The sequence below is a fragment of the Macaca nemestrina genome, chromosome 1, assembly GCF_043159975.1.
Source record: "Macaca nemestrina isolate mMacNem1 chromosome 1, mMacNem.hap1, whole genome shotgun sequence".
Lineage (NCBI taxonomy): Eukaryota > Metazoa > Chordata > Mammalia > Primates > Cercopithecidae > Macaca > Macaca nemestrina.
In genome coordinates, this window is record NC_092125.1 from 33,903,442 (window position 1) to 33,915,591 (window position 12,150).

Consider the following 12,150-nt stretch of genomic DNA (forward strand, 5'->3'; position numbering starts at 1 on the left):
GCCACTTTGACACCCATGGGTGGCACCCTGTTGTGGTCGCTGGGACTCGGGATCCAAGGACAGAGGAAAGAAAGAGGAACATCTCACTTTCCCTACCTCAAAATACCCCAGGTATTTGCTAGGAAGAAAAGGCAAGCTGGGGCACCTCGCTCCTCTCTTTCTAGATGAGTAGCCATTCATCTTCAGTCTGTAACCCTTTTGAGTCCATCCTGAACCCCTGGGACTCCTTTGAAAAATAAACAAGCCTTCTTTTTCTTTTCTCCTCCTCTGGCCTCTCTTCACTGATAAGTAACTGTGTGTTTGTACTATGGGACACGCCCCTTGGATGTATCCTCCAAACAGGGAAAAGTTAATTTCCCAAATCTTAAACTGGTTGGCCTTAGGATTGGGCTCAGGGGAAGGGAACCCAGAAGCCCAACACGCCAGCAAAAGGGTAAAAGTTTGTTTTACTAATCAGGCTTCTGCCCCCATCTCCCTGCACTAACTAGTAAAAATCTCCAGATTTTTGAGCTGTCCTCACCCTCTCCCCGCTTACTTTGTTTTGATACATGTTTTCTAATAACCCAGTTTGTCTCTTCTTGCCTTTAGGCCCCAAATGGTCACGCAACGGGAGCCTCAGACAATGGCCCCTTTTGCCAGGACCCTCAGATAGGCCTCTCAGGGAGATTTGACTGCCATTTTCCCAAAACAGCACACCCTGACAGCAGGAAGTAGTTAAGATTAACCTTCCTCCTTATTCTTATCTTTATGACAGTTAGATATACTTCAGAGGAGAAAATGATAGAGACAGTAGGCAGCCAAGGGTCCCCAGGCAAAACCCCTCCTTCAAGCCTAAAACAGCCTGAAGGCTGAAAAACCAGACAGCCTGTCCTGGATGAAGCATACCCTTTCCCAGCTGATTCTTTCTGAATAATGTCCACCTGCACACTGAGAGGATGGGGTGGGACCTCAGGAAGTTTGTCATTTGCAGCAGGGATGAGCCTGGCCTCTCCTGTGCCTGGGTGGTGACCTGGGATTCAATCTGTGAGGCAAGAAACCTGCTAGCAGGATTCTGCCTCACTTTGCTGAGAGTTATTTTTCCCTTTTTCCTTTTCGCCCAATAAATTACATTTTCCTCACCCTTGTATGTGCCTGCAAGCCCAATCTTTCCTGGTCACCTAATGAGAGCCTGGTTTTAGCTGAACTAAGGAGAAAGTTTTGCAACAATATCACTACACACATGAAAAGGAAATGTGGTCTAAGAAATATACTTGGTTTCTGTCCAAAGTTCTGAAACTGCCATTGCAAAATTACAGCTAAGACAGTGAAAGAGATCTGACCTAACCAAACTATCTTGCTTCTAACCTCCAAGCTGTCCTTATTCATTCCTGGGCACAGACTGAACTAACTTTGGGAAGAACTTACTAAATAGCTTAAAACAAACAGGGAAACAGCCCTTTCCCAAAACAAACCTCCTTCCTGCCTGGGGACTAGACATTCTTTGTAGGACTAACAAATTAGCCACAAGATTAGAAATTAAGGTTTAGGAGTCATGCAGCTGGAGGCTATAAGATTCTGACCCTCCTTAAACTGTTCCTAAGATCAGTGCTTGAGATACTTTGCAGACCCAGCACTTGATGGATCAGCTGGCACCAACCAGATAGATTAACTGGCTCATCTGATCTTGTGGCCCTGGCCCAGGAACTGACTCAGTGGAGTCAATTCCCCATGATTTCATCTCTGACCCCACTAATCAGCACTCTTGACTCACTGGACTTCCCCCACCCACCAAATTATCCTTAAAATCTCTGATCCCCAAATGTTTGGGGAGACTGATTTGACTAATAAAACTCTGATCTTAAGCATAGCTCGCTCTGCGTGAATTACTCTTTCTCTATTGCAATTCCCTCCCGTCTTGATAAAACGGTTCTGTCTAGGTATTGGAGAAGGAGAACCCACTGGGCAGTTACAGTTCCTCACACAGAGTTCCTAAAATCCTTAGAGTTTCCTGAGTGATATGAGCATCTTTTGTTATTCATAGCAAGTTCGTTTTGATCATACCTGAATTTAGTGAAGTGACTTAGGGTGGGACACCTACAAAACCTCAGGATAAGGCTGGTCAAAAGACTACCAAGTAATTAGAGAGCTGGAACTTTTGCACACACGCCAACCTCCAGGAAATGGCTGAGGCCTGGAGATTAAGCTCTATAAAACTCTATAAAGCTCTTGAACAATAAAATTGAATGAGTTTCCAGGTTGGTGAACACATTGAGGTCTAGGAGGATCAGGAGAGCATGCATGCCCAGAGAGGGCATGGAAGCTCTGCAAACCATTCTCTTCCTCCCTATCTTGGAATATTTGCATTGTGTTTACCAACTAAGCACCCCCAATCTGAAAATCCAAAGTCCAAAATGCCCCAATTAGCATTTCTTTTAAGCATCATATCGCAGTTCAAAAAGTTTCAAATCTTGGAACATTTCAAATTCTGGATTTTTAGATTTCAGATTTCTTATAATTGCATGTAACTCTATAATTATTAAAATCTCAAAATTAAAAGTTTAATTTTAAAATTTACTTTTAAAAACAAAATTTCAGCTTTAAAAAAATGCTTAGAAATAAACTTATGAAAAATATAAGCAAAGCCTAGAGTTAAAATCAGTATCTAAAGCTGTCAATTCTTCCTGAGATAATTGATAAGATAAAGGCAGTTCCAATAAAAAATACCAAGAAGCTTTTTTATGAAGCTAGATAAACTGATACTAAAGTTCCTATGAAAAAACAAACAGGAAGAAATATTCTGCAAAACAATGAAAAAGACAAGCTAAGAAAGGGGAAGAAAAGAAATATTAGACATTAAAACATATCATAAAGCCTCTACAATAAAGAAGTGGTAACAATACAGACTTCCCAGAAAAAGACCAGCAGATAGATGAACTTTTTAAAACAGGGCTGGGGCACATGGCTAGCCATTTGGATGGATGACATTAAATCCACATTTCAAAACATACACTAGAATAAACTCCTAACAGATTGAGAATTTAAATGTAAAAAAATAAAGATGAGACAAGTATTTTAAGAAAGAATGGGTTTCTCTACATCCTGGTTGTAGGGAGAAGCTTTTAATTATGATTCAAAGATCTAGATGTAATTTTTAAAAATTGATAATTTTAACTAAAAACTTTTGAATGGTTAAAAAAAAAACAAACACAAAATAGGAAGAAACTATAGGCAACACAGGTCATAGGTAACAGACTAGTATTCCTAATATAACAAAGTCTTATAAATTGAACCAAAAAAGTCAAGCACCTAATAGAAGAAAACGGTCTGTCAGCTAAAGATACGAGTATGCTACTCACTAATAAGTATATTAGTATACCAGTAAACATATGAAAACACAGTCAATCTCAGTCATAATTAAAGAAACACAAAACTATTTTAAGATACATTTCTCACCTACTATACTGGCAAAAAATAAAAACTATGAAAAGTCATTATATTAGAGATGCTGTGGGGAAAACAGACATATTTACAAGTTGTTGGTGAAGACACAAACTGCTTTTGGGGGGTGGTTTATTTGGTACTATCCATCCATACCTTTGACCCAGCAATCCCACTTCTAGGTATTTACACTGAAGGTATACCTCCAATAATATGAAAATACACAGGCACAACTTAGTCACTGCTGTACTGCCTGTAATTTCAAAATAATGGAAACTACCTACTTGTTACTATATAACAAAGTGATTAAATAAATTATGATACAACCACATGAAGAAGTTTCATGCAGCTGTAAAAAAGAATGAGGAGGACTTCTATGAACTTCTATAGAATTACTTTCCTCGGCCGTCGCTCTCTAACGCCAGCGCCGCCTCTCGCTCGCCGAGCTACAGCCGAAGGAGAAGGGGGGTAAGTAAGGAGGTCTCTGTACCATGGCTCGTACAAAGCAGACTGCCCGCAAATCGACCGGTGGTAAAGCACCCAGGAAGCAACTGGCTACAAAAGCCGCTCGCAAGAGTGCGCCCTCTACTGGAGGGGTGAAGAAACCTCATCGTTACAGGCCTGGTACTGTGGCACTCCGTGAAATTAGACGTTATCAGAAGTCCACTGAACTTCTGATTCGCAAACTTCCCTTCCAGCGTCTGGTGCGAGAAATTGCTCAGGACTTTAAAACAGATCTGCGCTTCCAGAGCGCAGCTATTGGTGCTTTGCAGGAGGCAAGTGAGGCCTATCTGGTTGGCCTTTTTGAAGACACCAACCTGTGTGCTATCCATGCCAAACGTGTAACAATTATGCCAAAAGACATCCAGCTAGCACGCCGCATACGTGGAGAACGTGCTTAAGAATCCACTATGATGGGAAACATTTCATTCTCAAAAAAAAAAAAAAAAAAATTCTCTTCTTCCTGTTATTGGTAGTTCTGAACGTTAGATATTTTTTTTCCATGGGGTCAAAAGGTACCTAAGTATATGATTGCGAGTGGAAAAATAGGGGACAGAAATCAGGTATTGGCAGTTTTTCCATTTTCACTTGTGTGTGAATTTTTAATATAAATGCAGAGGCGTAAAGCATTAATGCAAGTTAAAATGTTTCAGTGAACAAGTTTCAGCGGTTCAACTTTATAATAATTATAAATAAACCTGTTAAATTTTTCTGGACAATGCCAGCATTTGGATTTTTTTAAAACAAGTAAATTTCTTATTGACGGCAAAAAAAAAAAAAAAAAAAAAAAAAGAATTACTTTCCTCATAAATTGTTAAACAAAGCAAAATACAGAAAAAGATTACTAGAAAGCTACCCTTTGTGAAAGACAGCAAAAATAAGAAAATGTGCATATGTATCTGCAAATCTGACTAATAAAACTGGTGAACTATAGAGGGTAAAGTAGAAATGGAGTGGAAAAGATGGAGGTAGGGAAATTGGTAGAAGGGCTGAAAGGGTAGCAGTTATTGATTGTAACTTTATACAGCTCTGATTTTTAGAATCAGGTTAATATTTTACATATTCAAAAAGGATATATATAATAAGGATGGAAAGTGGGGTAAAATACAAATAGAAGTAAATGAAACTATTTTAAAGAAATGTCACAACTAAAATGAAGAAAATTAAACAAATCTAAATAACCTTTGAATATACTATATTTTCAGTATATATTCTTAGGCTAAAGACAAACAGAATTTCAAAGAAATATCTCTAGTTAGATTTGTTTTCTCAGCAATTTTCATGCTACCTTTTGTATATATATTTTAAGACTATGCAAATAAGTAAATGTATTTTGATCATGAAAGTTAGGTTTCCATCAGAAGAGGAAATTATAAATATAGAAAGGACAAATGCTAAAATGAACCCTAGATATGCTAGAATAGCATGGATTGACCTCAGCTTGTACGGACTGACCACCTAGTTATCTCCAGAACTACTGACCCTTGCCTACACTAGAGAATACATTAACTAAAGATAAATAATTTTCCGTAATCATGAGTCAGTGAGTTGTTTTGGAGCAGAACGCATCAGTTGGTCAGCATTGTTTAGTAATAATAATTGAATTCACGATTTGCATGATTTGTACCTGGTTTCAGTAGTGTCTGTTAAAGCTGGTTACATAACCAAAAGAACACATCTAAGTGACTGAAACCACCTTTGCAAAATTATGACTAAGACAGTGAAAGAGATTTAACCTAACTGACTCCATCTTGCTTCCTCCAAGTTGTCCTTGTTCATTACTGGGCACAGGCTTAACTAACTTTGGGAGGAACTTAGTTTATTGGTTTGTTGTCTTTTGTTTTGTTTTGTTTTTTTTGAGACAGAGTCTTGCTCTGCTGTCCAGGCTGGACTGCAGTGGCACAAGCTCAGCTCACTGCAGCCTCTGCCTTATGGGTTCAAGTGATTCTCCTGCCTCAGCATCCTGAGTGGCTGAGATTGCAGGCACACATCACCACATCCTGCTAATTTTTGTATTTTTTGTAGAGATGAGGTTTCTCCATGTTGGCCAGGCTGGTCTTGAACTCCTGACTTCAGGTAATCCATCCACCTTGACCTCCCAAAGTGCTGGGATTACAGGTGTAAGCATTGCACCTAGCCAATTTACAGGTTACAGTTTAAAACAAAGACCATAACAGCACTTTCCCAAAAACAAACCTCCTTCTTGCTGGCGACTAGACAACTAACACTGGCCACAAGATTAGAAATCATGGTTTAGAAGTTACGCAGCTGGAGGCTACAAGATTCTGACCTTCCCTAAATTGCTCTTAAGATCAGTGCTTGAGATACTTTGCAGACCCTGCACTTGATGGATCAGCTGGCACTACCCAGATTGATTAACTGGCCCATCTGATCTTGTACCCCCCACCCAGAACTGGCCCAGTGCAAGAGGACAACTTCAATTCCCTATGATATCATCTCCTATCTAACCAATCAGGCATTTCTGGCTCACTGGCTTCCCCCAACCCACTAAGTTGTCCTTAAAAATTCTTATCCCCAAATGCTCGGGGAGACTGATTAGAGTACCAGCACAGCTGGCTCTGCGTGAATTACACTTCATCACAATTCCTGTCTTGATAAATTGACTCTGTCTAGGCAGTAGGCAAGGTGAATCCACTGAGTGGTTACATGACTAGCTCAACAGCAGAGACTCCAACCAAAAGCAGACTTTGGATCTCCTGGTACTCAGGTGCTTCAAACCCAAGCCAGTAGTGATTCTAAATCTGGTAACAAAGCAATTCCTGTGCAACCTAGCAGTGGAAGGACAAAGAATATTGTGATTGAATTCTCTGGATCCCTTTCAATAAATACACTATTGCTGCTAGGCTGTTCTGTATATCCATTGCCTGTAATCACACTGTTCCAGAAATATAAACTGTTTGATTCCTGGGAGTCCTTCAGTAATCAAACACAGTGATTAATATGCAATTAATGCTTATATATTATGGTTGTAAATATATAACAATATATATTAATACATACAAATACATATATTTCCTAGCTCTGTCCACTGAGAAAGCTTGCAAGCAATGATAGTCCAAGAACAATGAGCGTACTTAAGATTTTTGGTTTTAAAATATATTTCTCCACTAAAAGAAAAGAGGTTTCTTGGATACAAGACTGATTCCAGGACTGGGGCAATGCCAGTATGGAATGAAGCTGGAACATTATTGTCTAAGAAAGTACTTATAAAGAATGACAGAAATATGTCAAAAGGATACAGAAGTCAGTCTGAAGGAGCTCCAACTAGCCAAATATAAGATGACTTGAGTTTCAAAATTAATAACAGGATATATATATTAATGACCCAGGATTCCACAATGATATAAACAAACAGAAGGACTAACTAATAAATGTGGAAGATATAAAAACTCAGAAAATCATCATTTGGACAACTAACATATCAATGATTATTATTATAAGTAAGATATAATAATAGAGGCTCAAAGGGAAGAATATGGTAACTTTACAGCAGTGAAATCTGGCAGCCACCATCTTAATCAAGTGATCAAAGTTAACATCACCAGCACTGAGACAAATAGATATCATATGCCTCCAGATATGACAAACTAAGGATGACAAAATAGGACTACTATAGTATTCCTGATGAAAATAGATAATCTGAATCTTAGGCATAAGAAAACACAAGACAAATTCAAACTGAGGAACATCCTATAAAATAAATAACTTATACTCTTCAAAAATGTTGATGTCATAAACTGAAAAACTGTACCAATTTAGAGGAGATTAAAGAGACATGACAAATAAATGCAACAAGTCATTCAGAATGGTCCTGGACTAGAATTGTTTTTTTCTATAAAGGACATTAGTGAATACATTGCTGAAATTTAAATTGTAAAGAATTTAAAATTAAAAATTTAAAGTTTTCTCGGATATATCAATATTAATTTTATAATTTTGCTAATTGTTCTATGGTTTTATAACAACTCTGAAGCAAAATCAATAGGCAATTACAAAAGTTCAGAAATATAACTCTATAAAGTTCATACATTTCTGGCTTCACTTACATTATATTGTTAGCGTTTTTTTCCATTCAATTTCAACTACTAAATAGTATTTTTAAGAGCAGTAAAGTAATCCATCCTATAGTTGAGCACTATTTCTGCAACTACTATGGCTGGGTATGTTTATTTTTCCAGAATTTTCACACACATATGATTAATACCGGTATATAATCTTTACATAGTACTTAGAATCACTCCTTAAAATAAATTTCTTTGTGTATAATTTGCAAATCAAACTATTTTAGCATTGATCATATGTATATACTGCCAAATTATCTTCCTGGAAGACTGTCAACTCAATTACCACTCTCCCTTCCTCCACCTACCCTTCCCCAATAGGCACATGCTCGAGCACATACACTCACTGCAAGTAAGAGTATTTCCCATTTTGGAACATCCCTTTGATTTTACCCATAACTATCAGATGATTTCTTTGGTACCTTGTATTATTCTATATTTTGCTTTTATTTATTTGCAAAATTGAGTATTATTTCATGTAAGCTGAATGTGTGAATTTTTGTCTTTTAAAAATATTGACATCCTGCACCATCTTCTTACCCTATTTGGAGCTTTTATTAAAAAGATAAAATTGGCCAGGCACGGTGGCTCACGCCTGTAATCCTAGCACTTTGAGAGGCCAAGGCAGGCAGATCATGAAGACAAGAGATCGAGACCATCCTGTTCAACATGGTGAAATCCTGTCTCTACTAAAAATACAAAAATTAGCTGGGTGTGGTGGTGCGCACCTGTAGTCTCAGCTACTCGGGAGGCTGAGGCTGGAGAATTGCTTAAACCTGGGAGGTGAAGGCTGCAGTGAGCTGAGATCACACCACTGCACTCCAGCCTGGCAACAGAGTGAGACTCTGTCTCCAAAAAAAAAAAAAAATCAAAAGCTTTTGAAGCAATTAAGCCATTTACTTGCCCTAATTATGACACCTTTCCCAATTTGGGTTTAAATTTTGTTTGTGGTGCTTTCTTATATGTAGGGTAGATTTCTTTCTTAATTTCTATAGTTTTACTATTGTTAAAACTGTTGTTTAGCTGATCTGAACTCTTTCAGTAAGTGAAAACAAGCTAAATTTCCTTCAGAGAGTTTCCCATTTGTCCCAACACCATGCATTTAATCTCTCCTTTCACCACTGATCTACATGACCACCTTTATCACAGACTAAATTATTACTTTTAGGTAGATTTTAAATTTTTATTCTGCTTCTTTTGTTACAGCAGTCTTAGAGTACATTTTAATAGTTGATGAGGTAAATTCATCATTAACCTCTGAATAATTCATTCTACTAATGAACTTTAATGTTAATTGGCCATATGCTACACACCCTTAAAAAAAACTACTGGGATTTATTTTAAATTGGAATCTAACTAAATTAGTAATTATGATTACTGGTCTATACAAATTGTTCTAAAATTGATCTGAACTATTTTAATATTTTATAATCTTTAAAATTACATTTCATTAAGAATGTGGTTTTGATTAGTATGCATCAACACTGTCTTATTTTAATGTACTCAGTATCATAATAGCTAATTTCAACTTACGTTGTATATGGGCTTTTTTTTGGTCTTTCTATATTTATCATCTAGTGATAATGTAGCCTCTTGGGTAAATAAAAAGCTCATTTATTTTCATTCTTATCTAAAAATGAAAGCATTCAAGACTACGAATGTTTAGTACAATTCTGACCACATTCCAGAAATTTTTGATAAACAATACTTCCACTAGCAGTATTTTTTGAATGCACTGATTTTCGAACACACAGGTACTCAGAGGAGTCTTCATTTACCCTTTTCTAGACTGTCTCTGTTTGTCTCTGTTTGTTCTTTTGTCCTCAGAGCCTCGTAAATATCAGGTACGTTTAAGACAAAAAACAAAAAACAAAAAACTGACAACAACAACAAAACCTCCAAAACCTGCTGCTTGAGTAAATTGAGTATTTAAAAGCAAAGACTCTGAAGCCACAACGTCTGGGTTTAAATCTCAGCTCCCTCCTCTTACTAGCTATATTAACTGAGTCAACCTCCATAACTTCTCTGTGTACCAGTTTCCTTTTCAATAAAAAATAATAATAGTATTTATCAGCAGGGTACAGAGGCTCACATCTGCAATCCCAGCACTTTGGGAGGCTGAGGCAGGCAGATCATGAGATCAAGAGATCGAGACCATCCTGGCCAACATGGTGAAACCTCGTCTCTATTAAAAATACAAAAATTAGCTGGGTGTGGTGGTGTGTGTCTGTAGTCCCAGCTACTCAGGAGGCTGAGGCAGGAGAATCACCTGAACCCGGGAGGCGGAGGTTGCAGTAAGCCAAGATGGAGCCACTGCGCTCCAGCCTGGGCAACAGAGCGAGACCTCGCCTCAAAAAATAAAAATAATAATAATAGTAGTATTTATCTCACAGAGTAGTTCTGAAAGTTAGTTAATACATATGAATAGTTCAAACACTGTCTATGAAAAGTAACTGCAAAATACATGCTACCTAATTATTATTATTTTTTTTTCAGACGGAGTCTTGCTCTGTCGCCAGGCTGGAGTGCAATGGTGCAATCTTGGCTCACTACAACCACTACCTCCCAGGTTGAAGGAATTTTGCTGCCTCAGCCTCCCAAGTAGCTGGGACTACAGGCGTGCACCACCATGCCCAGCTAATTTTTTTGTATTTTTAGTAGAGACAGGGTTTCACCATTTTGGCCTGGATGGTTTCGATCTCTTGACCTCACGATCCGCCTGCCCTGGCCTCCCAAAGTGCTGGGATTACAGGCGTGAGCCGCCACGCCCAGCCCCTAATTATTTAATTTCTAACAGATTTTGCTTTACATAAATTCCAATCCTTCGTGATACAAAGTTTTACTACTTTTGGAAAATATACCTTTTATTTACATGGAAACACTGTCCTATTTTATTCATACTTTTGGAGTTTTTTTTAGTTTTACAGTATTCTTTAGTTTGGATTTGCCAGGCTTATACTCGACTATCCACTATTTCAATTGTTCTTGTGTCAATTTATTTTAGGTCTAGCTATTATTTGGAGCACAGCTAGAAATGAAGGGTAAGGCCTTCAGTGCAATGTATCATGTCAGCTCCATCTCAACACTAGTATGGTTTCCTCCTCAAAAACTACCCAGTCCTCTAACAGATGCTAAGAATTCTCCTAGGAGACTTGTCATTTAATCCTTAAGCATGCATTTACCATGCATATAGTGACTCACAGATTAGGCAGCTCTTACTCCGTATTTTCTCTTTTAATCATCTATAAATTCTTCTAAGTTTTGGGTGTGAGGAGAGCAATATAGCAATAGCATTTCTTGCGGGAGGGGATGAGACGATATTAACACACTGTCTCGGAGTACTATCTCAAACCAAAAGTCTCCTTCACCACATAAAAGTAAGTGCTACTCCAAAATATTTCAAAAAAAAGATTCTGATTGTTTTTCTTTTTCCTCCAGATTCAATTTCTTTTTAGAAAAGTTGCTATATCATGGTTGTGCATATCTGTGGGGGGTACATGTATTATTTCGATAGACAAATACAATGTAATAATCAATTAGGGTAACTGGGATTTCTATATTCTCAAACATTTATCATTTCTTGTGTTGGAAACACTGCAATTCTTCTCTTCTAGCTATTCTGAAATATACAATAAAGTATTAACTATAACTTCCCTACTGTATTATCAAATACTAGAACTCATTCACCCAAACTTACTATATTTTTGTACCCACTAAGCAACTTCTCTCCATCCCCACCCCCATACCTTTCCCTTCTCTGCCTACTCTCTCCATTCCACGCTCTGCCTCCATGAGATCCACTTTTTTTGCTCCCATTTAAGACTGACAATATGTTTGATTGTCTTTTGGTTCCTGGCTCATTTCACTTAATTTAATGATCTTCAGTTCCATCCATGTTGCTGCAAATGACAAGATTTCATTCTTTTTTATGGCTGAATAATATTCCAATGTGTATATACACCACATTTTTTTATCCTTTCATCTGTTGATGGACACCTAAAGGTCGATTCCAAATATTGACTATTGTGAATAGTGCTGCAATAAACATGGGAGTGCAGATATCACTTCAATATACCGATTTCCTTTCTTTTGGATATATACCCAGCAGTGGGGTTGCTGGAACATATGACAGTTCTATTTTTAGTTTTCT

The 12,150-nt window shown here is 37.6% G+C and overlaps 2 protein-coding genes across 10 annotated transcripts in view; one reads left to right on the top strand and one right to left on the bottom strand.

Annotated features, from left to right (window-relative positions):
- The window catches only part of COP1 (COP1 E3 ubiquitin ligase), a 281,153-nt gene that overhangs the window by 173,595 nt on the left and 95,408 nt on the right, over positions 1-12,150 (bottom strand). The window lies entirely within an intron of this gene.
- On the top strand, positions 3,827-4,637 carry LOC105484470 (histone H3.3A). The gene has a single exon (XM_011746112.3). The coding sequence runs from the start codon at positions 3,909-3,911 to the stop codon at positions 4,317-4,319; it is 411 nt and encodes a 136-aa protein (XP_011744414.1). The 5' UTR covers positions 3,827-3,908; the 3' UTR covers positions 4,320-4,637.

Excerpts from the sequence above, each read along its gene's own strand:
- LOC105484470 (XM_011746112.3), top strand. The coding sequence starts at position 3,909 with ATGGCTCGTACAAAGCAGACTGCCCGCAAATCGACCGGTGGTAAAGCA.